Source organism: Papio anubis, chromosome 13, assembly GCF_008728515.1.
Source record: "Papio anubis isolate 15944 chromosome 13, Panubis1.0, whole genome shotgun sequence".
Lineage (NCBI taxonomy): Eukaryota > Metazoa > Chordata > Mammalia > Primates > Cercopithecidae > Papio > Papio anubis.
The window spans coordinates 66756596-66782267 of NC_044988.1; the positions used below are offsets into that span (position 1 = coordinate 66756596).

At 45.8% G+C, this 25672-nt stretch overlaps 1 protein-coding gene across 2 annotated transcripts in view; it reads left to right on the forward strand.

Annotated features, from left to right (window-relative positions):
- Window positions 1-25672, forward strand: part of TMOD1 (tropomodulin 1) — a 91834-nt gene that overhangs the window by 17708 nt on the left and 48454 nt on the right. For both annotated transcript variants that reach the window (XM_009188455.3, XM_003911471.4), the window contains exon 2: window positions 4618-4785. In XM_009188455.3, the coding sequence (XP_009186719.2) occupies window positions 4666-4785 (120 nt within the window). In that variant the 5' untranslated portion in view covers window positions 4618-4665. The remainder of the gene's footprint in view (window positions 1-4617; window positions 4786-25672) is intronic.

Sequence of the window (25672 nt, forward strand, 5' to 3'; positions counted from 1 at the left end):
CAGTCCCTCCAGATCTGGTCCAATCTTTCCGTGGTAAAGACGGGAAAACCAAGCATCTGAGAAGAGAAGGGACTTGCCCAGGGTTCCAAGAACCCTAGACCAGGACCCAGGGGTGCCCGTTCCCCGCTCCTGGGTGACACGGCTGGGCCAGGCACAGGGCGAGGCACTGTGAACACAAAGACACATAGAACATGGATCCTCTCCTGAGGGACCTCAGAGCCTGACGACAGCGTGGCTCGGGGAGAGAAGCTAGAGACTCCAGCAGCGACAGCCTCATAATAATGGCTAAGATCTGTGAAGCCGATTGACTGCACCAGTCAACCCCAGGCTACAGCCTCACCTGCTTGCTGCCCCATCATCCTCACGACACCCTACAGGTGTGAGTACGGTTAGCCTCTCACTACGCTAGACCAAGAAAACCAGTCCATGGATTTTCTACTTTTTATTTGAGCCACAGAATCCTTTCTTCAAGTGAAATTTTATATGGAACCCAAATAAATACATCAGGTAAAACCGGGAGTGAGTCCCCCTCACTTATCCCTAACCCTTTTCGGGGGCCTGGAGGCACTTTTTCAGAGCCTGAGATCTCCTGTTGGCATAGTTTAAAAACCAGCCGGGGAGTCAATGCTTTCATTTCTCAGAGGAGCAAATAGAGGCCCAGAGGAGGGAAGGAGCTTAGCAAGCGTCACCCAGGGAATCACTGTCACAATTAGCGCTCCAACCACAAGTCCTATGAAGCACCGGCCTGTGCTCCATCCCTGACACCTCTTCTCTCAGGAAACGGAGGCCTTTTATTAGCAGCTATAAAATACAATCTCTTCCAAGCCGTATTTTAAGACCGAGCTTGCAGTGGGCTCTCTGAACACACTGTTTTCGCCTCCCTCCCACCCTGTCTCTTCCCTACCTCCAGTTCTCCCATTTCCTCAACCACAGGAGGAGAATCCTGCTTCGTAGCAACCGTCCTTGTGAGCCAAGTCGATGAGTGTGGCTTGAAACTGACACCTTCATAGTTTACCTTAGAGTTTTTGGTTCTTCTCAGTTTATTTCATGTTGTGCCTCATTGCTCCATAATATTCACAGGACTCTTGACATTAGAAAGGGCTTTTTAAATCCTGTGAAATAGGATTTTAGAAATCAACAGCACCTTGGGGTGTGTAAGTGGTGCATTAACTTTCCTGGATGCAGTAAGAGGAGACTTCTTTAGGAAATTTCATGATTTGTACCCCTCAGGGTGGCATCTCTAGGGGAGACCGAATGCCCCACCACATATCCCTCCTTCAGCAGGCCTCATAGTTGTCACCTCCTTTCCTTTCTGGCTCTTTTCCCAGCCCCTTTTCCTCAAGCTGGCTTTGATAAAGGATTTCTTTCTCCCCTGCTCCCTCAGCCTGGCTGGTCCATTCTCCAGGGTCTGTCCATGACTCTTTTTCTAAGGCTTTTACTATAAAGTATCTAGAAAATGAGGCAGCTGGAAGAGGTAACAAGTATGAGAAGCTCACAGGGTTCCCAACCTATTTGATGCTCCCCAGAAGTGTGTCCCAGTTGGTCCTGTCCCTGTGTCCCTTCTTGTGTGGTTCTGATGTGACCCAGAGGTGAGGCAAAAAGTGTGTTTTCCAAACTCGGTTTTGTGAGATTCCATTTCTGGGTGCAGTTTCTCAGACATGTGCTTTTATGATAAAAAAAAAAAAAAAAAAAAAAAAAAAGACTGGGGGAATTCTGCTTGCAACCTATTCCTCTTGGAGACTCCATTGTATACCCACATACCAACATTTTTGAGAAGTCCTGCAGTCCAGAGTCCTAGGGAACTTCATATAACCCAAAACCCGCTTGAGCACCAAAAGCTTGTGTTTGCAGCCCCTCTAAGAGGTGGTAGTTTTAAGGCAGTTCTGGACATCTCTGTGAGTTGGTTCTGGAAGACTCCAAGCCCTTCATTAGAGTCCCTCTTGGCCCCAGCACAGAGATCATGGATCCTCTCCCTGTCCTGGCTTCACTTAGGAAAAGCCAAATTAGGCTGCTTTCTGATGGCCTTCAGGAAGGCTTTTTCATCGATACCAGAGCACTGTCAGCTGGTTGTGCTTTCTTTGGAAGTAATAGAAATGGATCAAGTGGCGGGGGGCCATTTATGGTCTGAGCATTGCATTCTTGGGGCCTGGTCAAAGGAGGACGTTAGGCCAAGCTGAGCCATTCTTAGAGAAAAGGATGGCACTGGGGTTTCTGTATTTGGGAAGCAAGTCCTTCTTATCAAGCCAGCTGTCGTATACTTGGACTTCTCCTGCAAATAGGCCCACACATGCACAGGCTTACACTGATAAAATGTGCTCTCTGCTTTCTGAAACAGAGACTTTTTCTGTTAGCTTAGTGAACTTTGGTTTTCATTATTTTAGATGACTTTAATTATTTTTAATTAACAACTAATCCCAGCTTGTGGATCGATTGGTTGATTGTCCTTTCCCAGTTTTCATTTTTCTCTACTCTAGAAAATTCCATCATGATTTCACAGATAAGCCGTGGGTGGGTTGGCTGGTTGGCTTGCTTGGAGGTCTGCATACGTACATTGCTGTGGAAAATGTCATATCTATTACATAAGTTTGCCTGGGCTGCTGTGACAAAATTCCAGCACTGGGTGGTTTAAATAACAGAAATGTACTGTCACACAGTGTTGGAGGCTAGAAGCCTGAGATCAAGGTGTTGGCAGGGTGGGTTCCTTCTGGGGCTGGCTTCTGGTGGCTTGCTGGCAATCTTTGGCATTCCTTGGCTTGTAGTAGCATCACCCCAATCTCTGCCTTCATTGTCACATGGTGTTCTCTTAGTCGCTGTGTCTGTGTCCAAATTTCCCCTGTTTATAAGGATCCCAGGTAAAATATTGGATTAGGGGCCCACTCTATCCAGTAAGACCGTGTCTAAACTTAACTACTTACATCTGCAATGACCCTATTTCCAGGTAAGGTCACATTCTAACTTGCAATGTGATACTAGGTTACTGAGATACTGGGGGTTAGAAATTCAACATATGAACTTTTATTTTTATTTTATTTATTTATTTACTTTTTTGAGACTGGATCTCACTCTGTCACCCAGGCTGGAGTGCAGTGGTGGGAACGTGGCTCACTGCAGCCTTGACCTCCTGGGCTCAAGCGATCCTCCCACCTCAGCCTTCTGAGTATCTGGGACTATAGGTGCCTCATGACCATGCCCAGCTAATTTTTGTATTTTTTGTAGAGACGGGGTCTCACTTTGTTGCCCAGGCTGGTCTCAAACTTCTGGGCTTAAGCAATCCTCTTACCTCAGCCTCCCAAATTGCTAAGATTATAGGCACGAGCCACCGCACCCAGCCTTATATATGAGTTTTTAGGAGACACAATATAACTCATCACACTGATTCTATGCACGATACTACATTTAGCTAAGCTGGAGGACAATAGGGCTCGAGGTCCTGCTGTCCCTTCTAGCTCAGGGGAGGTGGTGTGGTGGAGTAGAGAGCACCCTCGGACTGATGTCAGGGGTCCTGAGTCAAGCCCTAGGCCATCCCTCAGTTTTTTCACTAATAAAAATATTTTAATGAAAAGACCTATTAGTATCCAGCAAGATCTTCAAGGTATAAAAAAGGAAAAAAAAAAAAAAAAGAAAGAAAGACGAACCTCCAGGATGTGTGGAGAGGCTCAGATGAGTTAACAGGTCTGAAAATGTCATGGTTATGGGATGTAGCAGAGACAGGGTCCAAACACAGGCCTTAGGTGTCATCTGTGAAACAGGAAATGAACGGTAGGCTTCTCCAGCAAGAGAGAGCAGTCTGGGAAGCAGCAGAGGTGAACCCTGGTTCCCCGGGTCCTGATGGCAAACCAATTCTTCCCTCTGAACTGGCTCCCTCTGGGGAGAAATGGGGGCCCTGGACTAGGCAGCCCCCGGCCATGCCACTGGGTGACCCCGCAGAGAAGGTCTGCAGCCAGCAGACCTGAGTTTAAATGTGGAGCTGCTGCTTCCTAGTAGTGTCATTTGGGTAAGTCACTTAACCTCACTAAGCCCTTGTCTATGAAATGGGGATAATAGTAAATACCTACCTCATAGGTTAAATGAGAAAGTCCTTGTGAAGTACTTAACACGCAGCTTGACATAAAGTAGTAAAAGTTAGCTATTTCTATAAACTACCTTTCGTAAGGGTTGAATGAGATGGTGTAGGTGACGGGCCTGCATGCAGTAGGTGCTCAATTAACCATCGATACTCCCCTGCCCCTTTTAAACTCAGTTTTGGCAGAGTTTCCAGCATTCATGATTCCCTCTGGGGTGTAGGGTGAAGGGTGAAGAGTTATACAGAAAAGTATTTGAACTCCTTGAAGAATAACATTGTTTTCAGGCACTCAAAAGCCATTATTAATTACTTGTAATTAATGTCCATGCCAATTGTAACCAATTACAATTCATTAACTTACATGCTCTCAGGACTTTATCTTGCACAGTTTTATTAGAGAATTAGCCAAACTTAGTGTAGTATTCCACCATAGTCATGATTATCCTGGTGATTCATAAAATGTACCCAGGCCACCGTGTGAATGATGAGCCTCCATTTGCTCTGAGAGAGCAAATTTGAGATGGGTCTTTCTAAGATTCTTGTCTTTCTGGTAGGTATTAATCAGCACAGAAACTCAGGAGACACAGACAAGTTCTTCCACAATGTCGTACAGACGAGAACTAGAGAAATACCGTGACCTGGATGAAGATGAAATCCTTGGAGCCCTCACAGAGGAAGAGCTCAGGACTCTGGAAAATGAGCTGGATGAGCTGGACCCTGATGTGAGTAGGTGCTAAAGGGGAGCACACTGTCACCAGTGAGGGGACCTGGGGAGGGACAGGTGGATGCTTCCTAAAGCCACCACTTCCTTTTTCCTTCCATGGCAATGACGTTAGAATAACTTTGCCTTTGCAGATTTTTCTTTTAATGTGTTGTGTTAGAGTTCTCCAGAGAAAGAGAACCAATAGGGGGTGTGTGTGTGTGTGTGTGTAGAGACAGAGAGAGAAGGGGAGAGAGAGAGAGATTTATTATAAGGCGTTAGCTCACAAGGCTGTAGAGACCGGCAAGATCTGCAATTGCTAAGGTGGAGACCCAGGAGAGCCGATGGTGTAGTTCCAATACAAATACAAATAACCAGCAGGCCGAAGACCCAGGAAGAGTTGGGTCTGGGAAAAGATGTTTTAGTTTGAATCCAAAGGCAGAAAAAAGCCAGTGTTCCAGCTCAAGGCAGTCAGGCAGGAGAAAATCCCCGCCTACTTGGAGGAGGGTCAGCTTTTTTTCCCTATTCAGGTCTTCAACTGATTGGATGCCCCCCCGCCACCATATCAGGGGGGAACAATCTGTGTTACTCAGTCTACTGATTCAAATATTAATCTCATCCAGAAACACCCTCACAGACACACCCAGAATCATGTTTGACCAAATATCTGAGCATCCCATGGTCAAGTCAACATCCAAAATTAACCATCACAGTCTACCCCTTGTCAACTTGGCACACATATACATCTCTTTAAACCATACCTAATTTCCAAATAAAGACAGTAATGATGTCATAATTCTGCCTAACATGATACAACTATCCTGGGTACAATGGAAAACACACTATCACCTTCCCCAGAAGAGGAGGTAAAGTCCATGAGTGATGTTTATTCTTCTCCTTGCTGTCCTGTAACTTAAATACTATAATATAAAATTAATGATACTTAAATCCTATTATACAAAGCCAATACAATCAATAACAGTAAAGTCAGTATCAAACAATCTTGTGTTACATGATAAGGGAATAAGAAAGGGAAAAAGCAAAGATATTTGCTACACACACTCACACATTCCCACACACAAGTGTTCACAAAACAAGGAGGAAGTACTCATGACAATTACAGTCTTCATTTCTGTAACTACTCAGGTAGTTGTAGCTGGTATTTATAACTACCCTGCTTAATTACCCATTCTTTGCCTTTAGCAAGCACCTCAGCTGGTTGTGGTTCTTTACCCGATGGAGTGACCTAAGCTTTCATTTCTGAAAGGCCTGGGCCATTAGTAGTCCTGCCTGGATTAGTTTGTTGTAGTTTTCCATGGACCCTAATCACAGGGCATGGTAATACTTAAAAATGCCCTAAGGGCTCTCCTGTATCCAGATATACACTTTCTCACCTCCCTTGTGCAATAGCTATCCGATTTCTCCTTGGTAGTCAGCATCCGTCACCCCCAGTAACTCCCTTCTTTGCTCGTTGATTCAGAGTCATGAGGAGCCCAAAGCGGGCTGGTGGCAGTTTTAACTTCCAGTTTAATGGAATTGTTGTGTCTCCTAGTGGAACTTTCCTCCTTTGAAACTAAGACTTCTAGGCCAGCAGACCACAGGGTCATGGAACAATAAGTGAGAGTTTTGCTAGTGGATCACTAGGAGTAATGGTGAGTGGCACCACTCCTATCTCCAACCTTGATTCCCTGACCCATGTATCCTAGCTATGGGAGAAATGGCATCAGCAACTGCCACTGATTCAGAGCATATACCACCTTCTGGAGAATGTTGCCCCAGCCTGTAAGGTGTGGCCACCTAGCTGGCACTGTAACTGTGTCTTCAAAAGGCCATTACCCCATTGTATCAAGCCAGCAGCTTCAGGATGGTGGAGAACATGTGTCATGGAATGAATGCGCTGAGAAACAAAGGACCAGAAGAATCCTTCTCATTTAATGTTTGATGTTTTATCATTGCATTTCTTAATTGGCACATTTAGAAGTGTATTTAATGCTCAGAATTCATCCCTGCACTCAGGGTACACAGTGTTAAGAGTCAAAAGTCTGTTTGGTTGTGTATGTGGTTTAGCAAGTCACACTAGAACAGTAAGCATGGACATAGGTGGCCTCCTAGGCAGAGGTCTTCATCCTACAGCTATACCCCAGGCACCCAGGTCAATGACCAGCACAGAGAAGGTAGATAATGAAAGTTACTGAACTGAGTAAACATTCCATGTTGTATATTTTTAATTAAAAATGGAATGTATCACATCCTTTTTTTAAACCAGCCATTGCTCAACTCTGGTTTCATAGTGATCCATAAAGAAAACAACACTTCAATCTCACTCACACACAGATGGCCACTGCTAACATCCAGGGAGCACAGTTCAGATGGAAAAATGCAGGACTAGAAGTTAGGTGTTTTGCTTCCAATCCCAGCCCTGTCTCTTCCACTCCATGTGACCATGGACCAAGCTGCCATCCTTCCTAGACCCCAACTCCCCAGCCATGGAATAACAGAGTTGGCTGGTCATTTTCAGGGTTAAGCTAACCTGACTTATAATCTGGTCTTATACCCAGGTGTGATTAAGTGGCTTCATTCCAGATAACTCAGAATCCTTGCCTAGGGCTGCTGGGTCCCAGGCCCCATAGAATTACACATCCCTCCAGCAGTGTGTCCTCCTCTTCCTGATATTCACGACCTTCCCCTGCCTGCCACGAGAACATGGTTTCCTGATGAGGCTGCTCAAGTTGATCAGAAGTCAGCATTGGTGGAAAGAGCCTTGCGTTTCTTTCTTCCCCCACATCATCTCTCCCCATTAGCCTGTGTTTCAGTAAAAACAAGCCATGTAGGCAAGAAAAAATCAAGCTGTAAAATTATTCTGTTCTAATTCTATCCTAGATCACTGTCACACAGAATTCCAAGAACAAACAACTTTATAAAGGGAGAACAAAAGAGGCATGTAGCCAATTCCAGTTAACTCAATAAATGTGACTTGGTTACCTGCCGAGCACCAAGCACCGTGCTGGGCACCAACAGGGGAGCCTGGCTGGGACTCTGCCTTTCAGGAGCACAGGCTGGTGGGGACACAGGCATAATACACTGCGCTTGACACGGAGCAGACAGGAAGCTCTGCTAGGAGATGAACTCTTACTGGTGCGAGGCATCACAGAGCAGGTAACACTGGAACTGGGCCCTGGATTTTTCTAATTCCATGCAGAGTGAGGGCCTTGAGAAAGGCCACAAGGAGAGTGTTGTGTAGGGAAGGTAACTGGGGATGGGAATCTTAGTGTGGTTTCTGTGGAGGGTCAGATGAGACTAGAAAGGGGGGTTGGGATAGATAATGTGGGGGAAGAGGGGGCGGCAAGGCCTACTGAAGGGTTTAGACTTTGCTCAGTAGGTTCAGGGAGCCCTTGAGGGTCAGAGACTCAAAGAGTTCGTTGGTTTTGGGAGGTGACACTGAGGACACATGGCCTGGAGGGGTGTCAGGGAGATGGGTGAGAGGTGGGAGGCGCTCCCGCGGGGGAATCTTTGCCACTCCCAGGGAGAAGTGCACCTGAGGGCCCCGCGGGCCTGTTGGGCTGTTTGAGTTGCCCTGAGCTGCTGCATGGGGATGAGGTCAGGTCAGGCTGTGGCTGCAAATAAGGCAGGTGATGACAAGGGTCCGAGCCAAGCATCAGACCTGGGAGTGGAGGGGGACAGAGGGAGGAGGTCTCTCAGAACCCAGAGTGCATCCGCCAGGAACTGCATTCCGTTTCACCCCCACACTGGCAAAGAGCTCCCTCAGGTCTGCCACCCCACATATCAGAGCCTCCAGCCTCAGCAGCAAATACCCAGGGCCCCTGCAGCTCTCACACAGCCAGCTCTCCCCCTCAGGTGATGAGCAGGGAAGGGACACTCCACTTGTGCTGCTGGAGGGACAGGGCACCTGGGGCTCAGCTTGCTGAGGGTCACAGGACCCGGGCAGGCACGGAGACTCGGATTTCAAACAGGCTCCAGAGTGTGTGCACCTCCCGCTCTGGCAGGAGAAAGGTAACTGAGCACAGGGGTGGGGAGCAGGCATGGGCCATCTGAGACCTGCGATTCTCACACCACTGTGGTTTCCCAGTTGGCATTTTCAAAGACTCCTTTCTCTTTCAGTTCAAAGAAAAGAGAAGAGAAACCAGAGAGAGGATAGGAGATAATGGAGGCCAGTGGGTTTCTGTCCCAGCCACACAATCGGCCCCTTCATTAAGATCAGCTCTGTTACCTGATTTGCAAGACAGTATGTGAGCTTCGAAAAGGCCTAGAGGGCCTCCCTTCTTTTGGAGAGCACAAACATTCCAGTTCTAGTTTCACCCTCCCTTGGCCCATGCTCTGAAATCACAGCACAGGGAGAGGCCAAAGATATACAGACAATGAGAGACTCCTAGCCGGCCAGCAGGTGTCCGCCCCTCCCACTGCTTCAGAGCAGGAGCAGAGCCCAGAGAGGGGAAAGAACTTGCTCTAGGTCATACATCCAAGCAGAACCAGATCAGAACCCTGGTCCCTTGGCACCAAGGCCACTGCCCTCTCTGTTATAGTCCATATTCCTCCTGTTTTTATTTTTGTTTAATGAGTGCTTAGATGGCACTCAACTATTTGCAGGTGCTGTTCTAAGGACTTTGAAAATATTAACTCATTTGACCATCATCATGATCCTAGGAGGCAGGCCCTGTTATCATCCCCATTTTACAGATGAGGAAACTGAGAGGTGAAGTCACTTGTGCAAAGTCCCACAGCTAGGCGATGGCAGAGCCACTATGTGCGGGTCTGGAGTCCACAACTTAGCCATGCCACTGCAAGTCCTCATGGGAGTGTTCAGGGAGAGAGTTTGGCTGCAGATGTGCTCTAGGTTTGCGGTTGGGGGCTGCTGTATGAAAATCATTCCTCTTTTTTCTGGGAAAGAGCCTGAGGTGCAGAAGTCCAGATTCCAGTCCTGGCTCTGCTCCGGACGTGATTTTCCTTCTTTGGATCTCAATTCTCCTGTCTGTAAAACGGATGCAGTCGGCCTAGATGGCCTTGGAAGCCCCCTCCAGCTCTAACCACGTATAATTTATTTGAACCATTCTCGGCTGTCTCAGTACCTGAATTCAACAAACACTTCAAGGGGTGATGTTTCTGGTTATGCAATTGTTAAGCCCCAGTGTCATGTGACAGAATGGAGTACGAGGACTTGGAAAGCAGCTCTGTTTGCAGCAGAGGATTCCAAACTTGTGCACATTAAAAAAAAAAAAAAAAAAAAAGTCCCCGAAACTTTCTATCTCTCACTCTGGAAAAACTCGAGCTTATCATGAGATTGTTGCACTTGGACTCCCTCGGGAAAGGAATGCTTCATGTGCTAAAAGTATCCGCTGTTGACTGATTCCCCAGAGGATCTGCCCTTTCTCGTCTCTCTGGAGTTAAGTGGATGCTGCTCTGAAGCAGAGCCAGTTCCTCAGTTCAGATTGCCTTTGTACCTGGCAGTGGGGGCAACACAGAGAGAGGTTTTAAGAATGACAAGTCATCGTGACTTCTGCAGGGAGCAGTGTACAGTTTTCTTATGAGCAATAGACACTCAATACTTCCTGGGTGTGCCATGAGCAAAGCCCTATGTGGATTATCTCATTTAGTCCTCTGGGAGGGTTCAGTGATTAGCCCCATTTTAAAGATAGAGAAGCCGGCCGGGCGCGGTGGCTCAAGCCTGTAATCCCAGCACTTTGGGAGGCCGAGACAGGTGGATCACGAGGTCAGGAGATCGAGACCATCCTGGCTAACACGGTGAAACCCCGTCTCTACTAAAAAATACAAAAAACTAGCCGGGCGAGGTGGCGGCGCCTGTGGTTCCAGCTACTCGGGAGGCTGAGGCAGGAGAATGGCGGGAACCCGGGAGGCGGAGTTTGCAGTGAGCTGAGATCCGGCCACTGCACTCCCGCCTGGGCAACAGAGCGAGACTCCGTCTCAAAAAAAAAAAAAAAAAAAAAAAGATAGAGAAGCCGAGGCTTAGAGATAGAAAGAGTAACCTGCCCAGGATGCAATGTGAGTGGTGCTGGGATTCCAACCTGGATAGTCTTGGCCCGGTAACCTGTGCTGTTAACTGCCATCCCCTGGGAGCACCTCTGAGACTAGCCCAGAAGGAAACTCAGAGAGCAGACTGGGGAATTATGAGCAAATTGTTATTTCCAACTTGACTTCTTTTGAAGTTGTTATGTTATTTTCACAATAAGTACTAATCTTTAAAGAAAAGAAGAATCCACCAACACAAGGAATTTAACCGTAAATATTGATTGTTAATGAGGCTTTGGGGAAAAGGCAGAACATTTTTTAAACTGTCTCAGTTAAAAGGCTCAAAATATTCGCAGGAGAGAAGATGGTAGAGATAATTCAACCTTGTAAAGAAACTGGGTCCTAAGAGTTGATTTTAAAGTCAGCTGTCAGGAATCTGCAACACCATATAACCATACAGACAATAATGGAAAACAACAGACCCTCTGCAAAGCCTGAATAATAATAACCATCATTTTCTACCAAGGTGTTTTTTGTTGTTTTTTTTGTTTGTTTGTTTGTTTGTTTTTTGAGACAGAGTTTCACTCTTGTTGCCCAGGCTGGAGTGCAATGGCGTGACCTCTGCTCATTGCAGCTTCTGCCTCCCAGGTTCAAGTGATTCTCCTGCCTCAGCCTCCCGAGTAGCTGGGATTACAGGTGTGCATCACCAGGCCTGGCTAATTTTTGTATTTTTAGTAGAGATGGGGTTTCACCATATTGGCCAGGCTGGTCTCGAACTCCTGACCTCAGGTGATCCACCTGCCTCGGCCTCCCACAGTGCTGGGATTACAGATGTGAACCACTACACCCAGCCTCTGCTAAGGTGTTCTTACATGCCAGGTGCTATGCTAAGCATTTTATGGGCGTCATTTCATAAAATATTTACAAGGATCTTACAAGATTGATCCTCATAGGATGAGGTTAATGTCATTCTGTAGATAAAGAAATAGGTGCCCAGAATCACACAGCTATTGATACAGTTCAGACAGATGCTGCCTTCCTTAGTCCATGATGTGTCAAGAGTTCTGAGAACAGGCCGGGTTCAGTGGCTCGCACCTATAATCTCAGCACTTTTTGGGGCCAAGGCAGGCAGATTACTTGAGGTCAGGAGTTCGAAATCAGCCTGGCCAACATGGAGAAACCCTGTCTCTACTTAAAATACAAAAATTAGCTAGGCGTGGTGGTGTGCACCTGTAATGCCAGCTACTTGAGAGGCTGAGACAGGAGAATTGTTTGAAACCTGGGAGGCGGAGGTTGCAGTGAGCCAAGATCACACCACTGCACTCCAGCCTGGGTGACAGAGCAAGACTCCATCTCAAAAAAAAAAAAAAAAGAGTTCTGAGAACAAAGGGCCATGAATTGCAGGATGAAATAATGGAAAACAGAACTGGAGAATCCCAGAGCTCCAAGGACACTTAGAAATCATCTAACGGTACCCCACCAGGCACCTACGTATGTGGTACCGGTAGAGAAAGCCTGATTTTGGAGTCTGTCCTGGACACACTTGGTGTTTTCTGTATTTCATCAAATCCTCATACCATCCTGTGAGGTGTCATTATTACCATTTCACTGATGAAACATCCAAGCATCAACAAAACCCTGAAGTGGAAAGACGGGAAAGGACTCGTTCAAGGTCACACAGCAAGTCAGCGGCAGAGCCAAGGCGCCCACCTGGTACTTCCTGTCACTCCACATGGCTTCCCATCAGACGATCACAAAATCATCCTACTCGTGGCCTAAATCATATCCTTTAAGGCAAAGACACTCTTGGCCATCCAGGAAGCAGACAAATTTGGTCCACAGGGCCGTGATTCTCCTTTGTAACACAAACCGGCAGAATCGCAAGCCCAGGACAGAAGTAAACAGTTGAAATGGAAAGAAATAAATCTCTCCTCTAAAAATAGGCACACATCCTTAGAAACACTGCCGGCCGTGCACGGAGACGAGGACGGGCCTGGCGGGGTGAGGGCAAGTCAGGCCAGGCGTCTGTGTGTCCCCATCCCATCCTCTGCCCTCTGGACCCATGACCACCCCTCCCAACCCCTCCTCTGGCTGGGGAACCTCCTTGACCTGAAGCCCCTCACTTCCTCCCATTTCTCAAGGCTTGACCTTTCCTCCCCTCCCTCGGAAGCCTTTTAGACTGTTTCACCTTCACACCCCTAGCACAGCACCTGCTCCGCCCTGAGGACACTGAGCTGTTTCCTTTTTGATTTTGACATGTTGAATAGGAAACATTGTAAACACATAGGAGAGTACAGTATATACCTATGTTCTCATCATCTGAATTTAGCAAACGTTAACATTTTGCCTTATTTGGTTCTGATCATTCTTAAAAAAAAAAAAAAAAGAAATCACTACAGATAAAGTTTAAACCCTGCCTTTCTGTCTCCCTTTCTATTCACCATCGCTGCCACTCTACTGAGCGCTTTCCACTGGGAGGCAGCAAACCGAGTACCCACAATGTCATGTAAGTGACCTACATGAAGGAAGGAAGATGGGTCAGTTTTCTTGAGCCATGTGGTCATCTTGGCTTATCTATTACTTTCTCACTTTTTAAAGATATGTATATGTAAGAAAATTTTCACTTACCATCTACATTTTCAGAAATAAAAGCAACTGCAAAACCAGTGCTATGTAGTAACTGACCTTGGCCTCTGTGTCAGAGGCAACAGGGAGTGGTGGGGACTGAGGCAAATGGGAGTTTGTCTAAAGGGCCCACCATTTTCAGCTCCACTAATTGTTGCCAGTATGAGAGTGCAGACCTGGTATTGCCACATCACCTAATGTTTCCAGAGATGTTGGAAATCTGGATTTTTAAAAAATGTGTAAGCTCCTTATTTTAAAATTCTGATAGCTCATTTAAATGCACAGGCCAAACAAACCCAACCGAGTGTTAGCATTTAATTTGCCTGTAGGCCTCTCAGTTTGCAGCTCTGGTTCTACCTCCTATGGCAGATGTTTGTTTTAGCAAAAAAATAGACACATACACAAACATATACATGTATGATTAGTTGAAAAGCACCTAGCCCAGTGCCTAGCACATGGTGGTCCTTAATAAATGTGAGCCTGAGTATATGATTTGTCCACTAGAATGTAAGTTTTTTGAGACTGGAACCATACTGTATGGCCACAGATACAGTGCAGCCAGGTATAGTTGTGCAAGTTGCACGCTGTACTCCAGGAGACACTGTTCACATAGACTAGAGAGTGAATCATGTCCTTGGCTTAGTGCAGTGCACAACCTGCACAACCAGATGTGACTGCCCTGGCAGAGCACCTCCATAATGCAGTGTCTGTTCAGTTGAAAGAAAGTGAATGATCATACCCAGTGATGGTAAAACTGACTAGCAAGAAGCTGCTTCTGTATGGAGTTAAACCTTTATTCTGAGGTTTCAAGATAAAAGGGCTCTTAACCTTCATTTTACAGATAGGGAATCCAAAACTAGAGAGCACCAGTGCCCCATCTGTGGCCTTGCAGCCCTTGGCTGAGAACCCAGGTTATCAGGTAGGGTGCAGCTTCGCTACAAGTAACAGAGACTCAGAGAAATGTGATTTGTGCAGTGTTTTATCCATCCCTCAAGTAAAAGTCCACAGGTAGGCAATCTAGGGCTGGGATGCAGCTCAGCTGCCCAGACTTCTCAGAGTCCTAGACTCTGTCCAGCTCATCTTTCTGCCATTTTAAGATTTAGCCCTATAGCCATAATAGCCACATTCCAGGCATCCAAATAGAGAAAAAGGGGTAGAGAGCGGGGAGGGATAAAAGAAAGGAGAAAAGCCATCATTCAAGTCCCTTTTAAGGAAAGTTACCAGAAATTGCCACTGGACACTTCTCATATAATTGCCTGGAACTTAATTATATGACTCAACCTAGCTGCAAGGGAGCCTGCGAAGTGTAGCCTTTAATCTGAGCAGCCAAGAGCTCAACTAAAAGGTGGAGGCTTTCTTTTATTGCTAAAGAAGGGGAAGCTGGAATCAGGGATGATTTGGAGTCTATCACTGTGAGTTCACTAGTGTGATGGCCTGATGTTCTGCTCTGCTGAAAGCCCTGAGATGGATTGAGAGGAGTTGGCAGGAATTTAACCAAATCTAGGTCCTTAAAGAAAGCATTATAAAGATCTCACTTTCTAGCTTGGCACTTCCCAAAACCCACAACAGTGAACCTTGGTCTCATCCTAGACACTCCCCAACTCTGACACCTTTCATAATATGTCCCTCTCCCCAAAACCCACTGGGGGACAGCAGCTGGGTGGAAAAGCCAATGGCTTGGGATAGCAGATGCGACGTGGGCCTGAAGGGAGTCCAAGTCTTACCACCCTGTTCCCAACTGGAGCATCAGTGTTGTGTGACTGTGGACAACTCAGACCACATTCTCTTAGCATTCAGGGCTTGGTGCTGGGGATTCAGGGAAGACTAAGATATATCCCAGCTGGCCCGTGAGGGGCACCCAGTATCCTTGGGGAGAGACATACAGCATAGATATGCTCCACAGAGTAAGATGAGCATTATACAAGAACTGGCAACATGCCTAGGGGAGTTTGGAGCAAGATTCACCAGATCAGTATGGAGAACCCTGCAAACGCTGAACAGGGTGCCCCAGGGAAGGGCTTTGAAAGATTAATGCAGGGGAGCTGGAGTGACGGAATTCCAGGTGGAAGGCACAGCCTGAGCAAAGGCATGTCAGTGGGAGAGTGCAGGGCGTGGCTGTGGAATGTGGAGCAGCCTGGAGTGGCTAGAACATGGGCTACTTGATGAAGGGAAGAGGCTCAGGAGGCTGGAGAGGTGGGAGTAGGTTGGAGTCAAATCATGAAAAGCTCTTCATGCCTGGCTGATGAATTGGTCGAGGTTCCGTAGGTCAGGGAAGTGGTTGGGCATTTATGAGTATGCTGGGGAGCGATGTGATCAGGTGTACATGTCGGTGGCGTCTAAGGAGCAGAGGTGGAGAGACCTGAAGCAGGGAACCAGCCAGGAGCCTGCTCTGGTGGTCCTGGCAAGAGTCACAAGGGCTGGAACAAGGGTGATGCCCATGGGAGGAGACATTTTGGAACACTGCAGCCTCAGATCCTAATGCCTCCCCTAGCAGGCCATGCCACCCTCATCTTCTGGGCTTCTGCTGCACCGTGCTTTCTCTCTCCCTGCGATGCCCCTCCACTCCCTCTCCTCACTTGGCTGGCTCCTCCCTGGCCCCTCAGACTCAGTTCAGGACCACCTCCTCCAGGAAGCCCGGGGCTGAGTAAGGTGACCACACCACTGAGATGTGTATCTCCCCTGTGGCTGCGAGCCTCTCCGGGCCGGGATCACACCGTCATTGTTTCAGGACACCCAGTCCCCAGCACAACAGGAACATGGAACATTTTCCCTGCACATGAGGCAGGAAAGGAGGATTAGGGGAAAGCCAGGGAGGGAAGGTTTGTCCCCAGCTTGTAATGTGAATACCAGAGAGAGACCATGCTGCTATGATAAATAGGTACCACCACAAGCAATTACTGGGTTTGAGCTACAGGAGTGCCTTTGGACGTCGGCATTAATGCCCTATAAAGTTGACTGGGGAAATGGCAGTTATTGAGTTTCACCAGCCCTGCATCAAGGTCAGGGCAGCTGAGCCAAAGGCCTAGCTCTTTGTGGAGAGAAAGCAAAGAGGGAGAGGAAGAGTCCCAGAGTGTGTGTGTTGGGGCAGAGGCTGTGTCTGGAGGGGGTGGGGCTCTTAGAGGTTTGGATCCTGCTGGTCCCTTTGTAACGTCAAGACGCTGTGACTGGGGCAAGAGTGGGCTCACCCCACTGTCCCTGTCACACTCTCAGGCTAAAGTATGTGAGAAGAGCGCTCCACTGAATCATTTCCAGTGGGATCTGGAAGCTGCTGGCCAGTAATGCAGAGGCAGAGTTCTGTATATCGGGACGGGACCATAAGTGCCTAAGTTTTACATAAGGAGAAACAGACCTGGCAGATAACTGGAAAATAAATCCTCAAGCCAGTTAAAAACTTTTGTTTTCCAGTCAAATCCCTTGTAAAAGGCAACTAGGGGAGCTGCTGGCCTGTGAAAGGTTTGCCCTGGCGTGGCCTGGCCTGATGTGGATGCGGGTGGGTGTCTAGGGCACACTTAGGTTAAATTGTTTGAAATGGGAGGAGGGAAGAGGAGTCAGCTGGAAGTTTGAAAAGTGAGGCCACTTTAGTTTCACTCCTACCCAGTTACTCAGTGCCCCTGGGCCTTGGTTTCTCCATGTGTACACTGAGACTCATTTGATAAGCAGGGGAGTGGAGAGCTGGCTTTCTAACACTTGGGGAGGAGACCTGGCTCTCACGTGCGGCCACATCTGGTTTCCAGGATCTGTTCCCAGAGGACGGCAGTCAGGTGGGATGGAAAGTTTTCTGTGGGATGGAAGTCAAGAGTCCCGGGCTCTCAGTCCAGTGTATGACCTCAGGCGAAGCCCCTCCCTTCCCCGGCCCTTGGCCTCTTCCAGTCCCTGATAAAGAGGTTGTACCACCTGTCCTGTCCTCTTCCAAGAAGCTGTGTGTAATTCAGTCACAGAATAGGAACCTGGGACCCCAGAGCCCAGACCCAGGGGTCACGTTTTGTATTCCCTCGTCCTTAGATATAGCTGATGTATTTAGGAAAAGTGATAAAAATTCCTTGTTTTTTGTCACTGTGAAGAACCAGGGTAAGGGTTTTGAAAGGTTTTATGCATGGTGAGCCACCAGTCTGAAGATAGTTATATAGATCCTTGACCATGCTAATATATATACATGCTAATTATATACAGTGTCATTTTTACGTAAGCTCAGCCTTCCCAGCTGTGAGGCTAACAAGCTATGTGACTTTGGGCCAGTGACTTCAGTTTTCTATGCCTCAGTTTCCCCACTGGAAAATGAAAAAAATCATTGGTCTAGAGGATCTCTTAGGGCTTTATATTTCTAAGCTGCCAGGAATCTATGATCCTTTTAATGCATTGTGTGTGTTCATGCATGTGTGCATGCATGCATGCATGTGCACGCGCGTGTACATGTGTGCACATGTGTGTGCACATGTGTGATTGTGTGTGTACATCTGTGTGCGTGTATGTGTATGTGTGTGTGCATGTGTGTTGCCTATGTGTGCACATCTGAACAAGCCCACAAGGTTCTAGCCAGGATGACTTCTCACGAAGCCCTATCTATAGCAATGATAACTGTGCGGATACTTGATATTTAGCTTTACTGGCACCTGTTTGCAGGGTGTTAGAGCTCCTAATGGCACAGTTAAGGATCTGTCCAAGTTTCCATTGTCCTTTGAACAACTGGACTCCAGAGTGTGGGTGTGAAAATTAGACTGCAATGTTAGCCTGCCAAGCTGCACATCCGAGTTTTAATTCTACAACATTTAAGGGGAAGTCGCCATTTTAAAAATCAAGAGTTGGGAACTGAATACAGGAAAGGTTGCCGAATTTCCACCTCTATAGTCATTTTCAAGAACAAATTAAACCTTGTATTTTCAAAATTTTAAAAATTCTAAATTTAAAACCTATGTGTATACCTCTTGCTTTCTCTAGCCCAACACCTGATATGGGCAGGATACACAGTAAATATTCGTGAAATAAATGAATGAATATTTTGGCTTTCTTACATGGAATTTTAGTTTGCTAGGAACCTTAGATCAGATGTGGCATAATGGCAGTTTATGGGCCGAGTCTGCCTAGCAGATATGTTTTATTTGGCCTGAACATTGTTTTTAAAATATTTGGACTATATGTCAATATTTTAAAATCAAGAGATTTCACACAAAAAATGAGCAGATCGAATAACAACATCCACATTCCTACATGTCAACAGTTCGCTGGAGCTGGGTAGTGTGGAGGCACGAATGCTCCAGTGTGCCCCAGTCCCCACCACTCCCAGGTAACTCACAGCTATTATATAATTTTAGCTTAAGATCAGAGATAATCTAGAATTTCCTCCTCTTAAAACCCGCACTAAATTTCCTGTCGGGTAATGATAAAAAGATCATCCAGGTGTTAATCACTGCCCTCCTCAGATAAGCAAATTTCCAATTGTTAAATAGGACATGGAGATTTCCTCAGACTCCTATATACAAAGCTCACAACCTGTCTTTGGGGTAAGGATGTTTGTGTGACAAGTGCATGTGACTTTCAGTGCCCCTAATAAATTGATGGCTGCTTTGGTGGAGTCAGACTGATGCTTCCCTTTGAACTAACGACAAAAAAAAAACAAAAAAAAAAAAAAAACACACACACAAAAACACTTGCCCAGCAAATTTATCCTGTGCACATTTTAAGATTGAGATTTAAATTCCTTATAGGTTAAATGAGTTCAATTTCCCACAGGCACCATGAAAGTGTACCTTTAAATGTAATTTATAGGCTTGTTATAGATTCTTCTTTGCTTCAGTAAAGTAGACCTTCCCCTCCCTTTAGGATCTTGATTACCATGTATTTAGTGAATAACTATGTGTAATTAAGCTTTTTATCTAGGCCAGGTGCGGTGGCTCATGCCTGTAACCCCAGCACTTTGGGAAGCCAAGGTGGGTGGATCACAAGGTCAGGAGTTCAAGACCAGACTAGCCAACATGGTGAAACCCATCTCTACTAAAAATACAAAAAAAAAAAAAAAAAAAATAGCGGGACATGGTGGCGTGCACCTATAATACCAGCTGCTCAGGAGGCTGAGGCAGGAGAATCACTTGAACCTGGGAGGTGGAGGTTGCAGTGAGCTGAGATAGTGCCACTGCACTCCAGCCTGGGCAGCAGAGCCAGACTCCATCTCAAAAACAAAACAAAGCAAAACAAACAAACAAAACAAAACAACAAAAAAAGATCAACAAAGAAAAACTTTTCTCTGATCTTACACTACTTTCTCCATTCACCTCTCATCTCCCTGGTTACTCCAAATTTTTAAATTTCTCTTTGTGGCGTCATAGCCCTACCTCTTAACACACTGCCTAGACACATAGCATTCATTTAGCAGATGTTTATTGAATGAATAAGAAATAAGGGAATGAGAGGTGCTTTTCTATGCATACATGATCACCAAATACTCTCCTGGTCAGAGCCAACAACAGAATGGTTGTGGGAACTCTTTTCCCCACCTACTGGGTAGCCCGGGTCTGAGAGTCAGTATTAGGTTCTAATAATTGTGAGAGCTCTATGGCGATATCTTCAGGTTCATTTAACTTATCCACAACTAATTTACATCATAAAGTAAATTACATTGTAAAACAGGCACCATTTGAAATTTGGCCAACTCTAGCCTGGTCAGTCTCAGCATCACCATGAACCACTGGCACATGAAGAGCTTTCTGTCCTCAGCATTCCATGACTATTTGGTGCAGTTACTGCATTAGCCACTTTTATCATTCTCCCATAGATGACATATGCCATTTAAAAAATGGTAGCTTTTTTGAGATACAATTACATAGTATACAATCATCCACTTAACGTGTGCCATTCAGTCCAGGCGTGATGGCTCACGCCTGTAATCCCAGCACTTTGGGAGGCTGAGGCAGGCGGATCATGAGGTCAGGAGACTGAGGCCATCCTGGCTAACAGGGTGAAACCCCGTCTCTACTAAAAATACAAAAAAATTAGCCAGTCGTGGTGGCAGGCGCCTGTAGTCCCAGCTACTCAGGAGGCTGAGGCAGGAGAGTGGCGTGAACCCGGTGGGGCAGAGCTTGCAGTTAGCTGAGATCACGCCACTGCACTCCAGCCTGGGTGACAGAGCAAGACTCCATCTCAAAAAAAAAAAAGAAAGAAAAAGAAAAAAAAAAGCACCATTTGTTCTTTTAGCATATTCACAGAGTCGTATAAGCATCGTGATCAATTTTAGAACATTTTCATCACCTCAGAAAGAAACCTCATGCCCATTAGCTGTCACTGTCCATCTCCCTTCAACCTTCCCAGCTGTATTAGCCTGTTCAGGCTGCTCTAACAAAATACCACAGACTAGGTGGCTTAAACAACAGAAACTTATTTTTGCACAATTCCAGAGGCTTAGAAGTCCCAGATCAGGGTCTTGAGGGGTCAGTTTCTGGCCAAGGAGCAGCTTCCGTCTGTGTGTTTTCATGGTGACTGGTTGGGGAAGGAGGTGTTGCAGCAGCTCTCTGGCATCTCTTCTTATAGGAACACCAATCCTATCAGATCAGGGTTTCACCCTTATGACCTCATTTGACTTTAATTACCTCCTTACAGGCCCTGTCTCCAACTATAGTCACTCTGGGGGTGACGGCTTCAACATATGAATTGGAGGCAAACATTCCAGTCCATAACACCAGTCCTAGGCAACCACTAATCTACTTTCTGTCTCTACAGATTTGACTGTTCTGTACATATCATATATTATATGGAATCGTATAATACATGGCCTTTTGTATCTGGCTTCTTATACTTAGTATGATGTTTTCAAGGGTCATTCATGTTGTAATACTACATTTCTTTTCATAGCTGAATAATATTCAGTTGTATGGATATACCACATTTGGTTTATCCATTCATTAGCTGATGAACATTAGACTCGTTCACACTTTAGTTATCATGAATAATGCTGTTATGAACATTCATGTACAAGCATTTGGGTGGACATACATCTTCAGTTCTTTTCCACCAAGGAGCAGAATTGCTACATCATATGATAACTTTATGTTTAACTTTTTGAGAAATTGCACAACTATTTTCCAAAAAGGTTTTATCATTTTACATTCCTACCAGCAGTGTATGAGAGTTCTGGTATCTCATTCTGGATTTGATTTGAATTTCCCCAATGGATAATAATATTGAGCATTTTTTCATGAGCTTTTTGGTCATTTTTACATAATCTTTGGAAAAATGTCTATCCAGATCACTTACCCATTTTTAAAAATTTATTTATTTTTAGTTTTAGTTTTTTGAGATGGAGCTCTGTCACCCAGGCTGGAGTGCATTGGCGCAATCTCAGCTCACTGCAGTCTCTGCCTCCCAAGTTCAAAAGATCCTCCCGCCTCAGCCTCACATGTAGCTGGGACTACAGATTTGTGCCACCACGCCCTGCTAATTTTTGTATTTTTAGTAGAGATGGGATTTCACCATGTTGGCCAGGCTGGTCTTGAACTCCTGACCTCAGGTGATCTGCCTGCTTCAGCCTCCCAAAAGTTCTGGGATTATAGGCATGAGCAACTGTGCCCAGCCACTTGACCATTTTTATTTTTTATTTATTATTTTTAAATTTTTATTTATTTATTTTTTTGAGATAGTCTCACTCTGTTGCTTGTGCTGGAATCTAGTGGCACGATCTCAGCTCACTACAACCTCTGCCTCCGGAGTGCCAACACATTTCATACCTTAGCCTCCTGAGTAGCTGGAATTACGGGCATGCACCACCATGCCCGGCTAATTTTTGTATTTTTAGTGGAGACAGCATTTCACCATGTTGGCCAGGCTGGTCTCGAACTCTTGACCTCAGGTGATCCATCTGCCTCGGCCTTCCAAAGTGCTAGGATTACAGGTGTGAGTCACCACGCCTGGCCCATTTTTAAATTGGGTTATTTGTCATATACTATTGAGTTATAAGAGATTTTTATGTATTCCAGATATGAGACTCTTATGAGATACATGATTTGCAAATATTTTCTCCCAATCTGTGGATTGTCTTCTCACTAGTGTCCTTCACAACACAAATGTTTTTAATTTTGATGAAGTCCAAGTAATCTACTTTTTTATTTCGTTGCTTATCACTTTGATATCTTATCTAAGAAACCATTACCTAATCGAGAGTCAGAAAGATTTATGCCTATGTTTTCTTTCAGATGTTTTATAGTTTAGTTCTTATATCTAGATCTTTGATTCACTTTGAGTTAATTTTTATATATAATGGGAGATCACATGCTGTTTTTGAAAACGAGTTAGTGTGATAAACAGTCAGGAGTTTAAAAATATGCAACTATCTTTGGTTTTACTGACAATCATGTGATATTTTGTTAAACATACCATTTAATAGAAAGAAAACAAATTTTAACCTCTAATGAGGCTGATATTCTCAATATTTACTTTAAAAATGTAATAAGCTTAGAGTTATTAGAAAAGGCCTTTGACATTTTTGTTTTTGTAAATCAACTGCTTTCAATAAAAACTTGAATAAATGAAGCCATATTTTTATGTTATATAAATAATATTTTTGAAATACATTAAAAACATCTTTATTATATAACATGTAATAATTACATGACTTTTTGTTTAATGCAGTGGTTCTCAATCAGGGGCAACTTTGCCCCTCAAATGAAATTTGGTGGCTGGGCACGAAGGCTCATGCCTGTAATTCCAGTACTTTGGGAGGCTGAGGCCGGTGGATCACCTGAGGTCAGGAGTTCAAGACCAGTCTGATCAATATGGTGAAACCCTGCCTCTACTAAAAATACAAAAATTAGCCAGGTGTGGTGGCAGGTATCTGTAGTCCTAGCTAGCCGGGAGGCTGAGGCAGGAGAATTGCTTGAACTGGGGTGGCAGAGGTTGCAGTGAGCCAAGATCATGCCACTGCACTCCAGCCTGGGCAACAAAGTGAGACTCCATCTCAAAAAAGACAGAAGGAAGGAAGGAAGGAAGGAAGGAAGGAACGGCAGCAAATGCGGCAAAGCGGCAAACCATGCGGCAAACGGCAAAGCAACCGCTGCAACAGCGGCCAGCCATTGCGACCATTACCGGCAGCCGTGCGGCAAACGCCGGCAAACGCAGCCGCTACTGCAGCGGCAAACCCGGCAAACATGCGGCAAACCGGCAAACGGCAAACGGCGGCAGCCGACGGCGGCTGGCACTCAGGATCCTCCGGGATAAATCAGATCAGAGATCAATCGATCAGGGAAGTATCCAGCCCAGAATGTCAGTTGTGCTGAGGTTGGGAAACTGTACTTTAACTAAATCAGTGGCCTCTACCAGATAGATTCGAAAAGAGATGAGAGTTTGCAAACCCTTCTCCCCTCAGTTACAACCCCTGAATTTCTTCTATCGCAATACTTAGCCTTTCTGGGGCTAGAACATGCCCCAGCATCTTACTGCCATTAAAATCCTTCATGGTAATGAAAATCTGTAGGCCTTCCCTGTGGGGATCCTTAAGAAGCATGAGCACTTGCTTTCAGTGCTTAATTCATTTTATAATTGTGTATTTTAGTTTTTTGCATTTATCCTTGGATAATGCATTCCCTGCTAAACATATATATTTGGGTAACCAATCTCCTGTTAACATATATTTTACCTGATTATGTAACAATAGAAGTGATCATAAGTAACCATTTCTGACTGTTCACTGTGTTAGGCGCTGTGCTAAGCACACTTTCTGCATTATCTAGTTTAATTTTCTCAACCACTCTATGAGAGAGCAACTCTCATTATTTGCATTTTACAGCCATGGAAACTGAGGCACGATGAGATTGAGGGGACTTGCCCAAGATTGTGTAGTTGGATCATTATTACTCCAAGTCAAGGCTTAAGCTTGATGTAGGGTCAACTGTGAAGTGCAGGCATGTCACAAAGACTTTGGATTATTCATTATGGGCAGTCACACATTGATGTTTGCAGGGCAGTGAGGTATTGTCTCATTCTCTTGCATCACAGTAAGCTCCCTGCTGTGGAAGAGAAAGCGTGGGCACACACAGCTAGCTACAGGAAGTCCCATCAAACCTGGGACATGCCCACAGAAGCATGGCTCACCTGGGAGTATCACCTGTCCTGCCTATCATGTGGATAATACTTGAGAACTGCTGCTTAAGGAAAACTGGGATGTGTGAAGCATCACTTATGTTCCTGATACCCCCCCACCCCAAAGTCAGTCAGGCCTTGACTTTCTACCTACTATCCTCTCATAAAAAACTCCAACTCCCAGTGTCTCTTTTGATCCGCGGCCTAAATCTGTCTGCAAGTACACAAGCACCACCTGCCAAGCCCATTATCTGTCTGTCCGGGCTCTGTGCTGTCTGGGCCCTGCTCACTTACAGCCCTCCCAGAGGCAGGATCATACCCCGGTCTCCTGATCTTACAGCCACGACTCTTACTGAAACAGCACTGTGGTGTTAAGCATAGTACACCTTTTAAAAAATGATGCATTAGTTAGGCCAGGCGTGGTGGTTCATGCCTGTAATCCCAGCACTTAGGAAAGCCGAGACGGGTGGATCATGAGGTCAGGAGTTCAAGACCAGCCTAGCCAATATGGTGAAGCCCCGTCTTTACTAAAAGTACAAAAATTAGCCAGGTGTGGTGGCGTGTGTCTGTAGTCCCTGCTACTCGGGAGGCTGAGGCAGAAGAATTGCTTGAACCTGGGAGATGGAGGTTGCATTGAGCTGAGATCATGCCACTGCACTCCAGCCTGGGTGACAGAGGGACAGAGGGAGACTCTGTCTCAAAAAAAAAAAAAAAAAAAGGATTCCTTAAACAGTAGTATTCCCTCCCAAGCTGTATCCCTCTATGTGCCAGGCACACAGTGATCTTCATGCCTAATAACATTCCCCTCACAGAGGTGGCTTTCAGAAAAGAATTTGGAGTTTGTGAGAGTGACTGCATTTTGATGGTACAAAGATTGGAAGTGGGGCTGGGAATGGTAATCCCAGCTCTTTGGGAGGCCGAGGTGGGCAGATCACTTGAGGTCGGGAGTTCAAGATCAGCCTGGCCAATATGGTGACACCCCGTCTCTACTAAAAATACAAAGAATTAGCCGGGCGGTAAGCCTAGCCCCAATCCCAGCTACTCAGCAGGAGAATCAGCTGGAACCCAGGAGGCAGAGGTTGCAGTGAGCCGAGATCGCTTTACCGCACTCCAGCCTGTGCAACAGAGCGAGAGTCCATTCAAAAAAAGAGGTTGGAGGTGGAATGACTTCAGTTTAGTCAGTTTGAAGGTGCTGTGATTTTAGCATGCTCTCCCATACCAGCCATGGCCCCCCACTAGCTCTG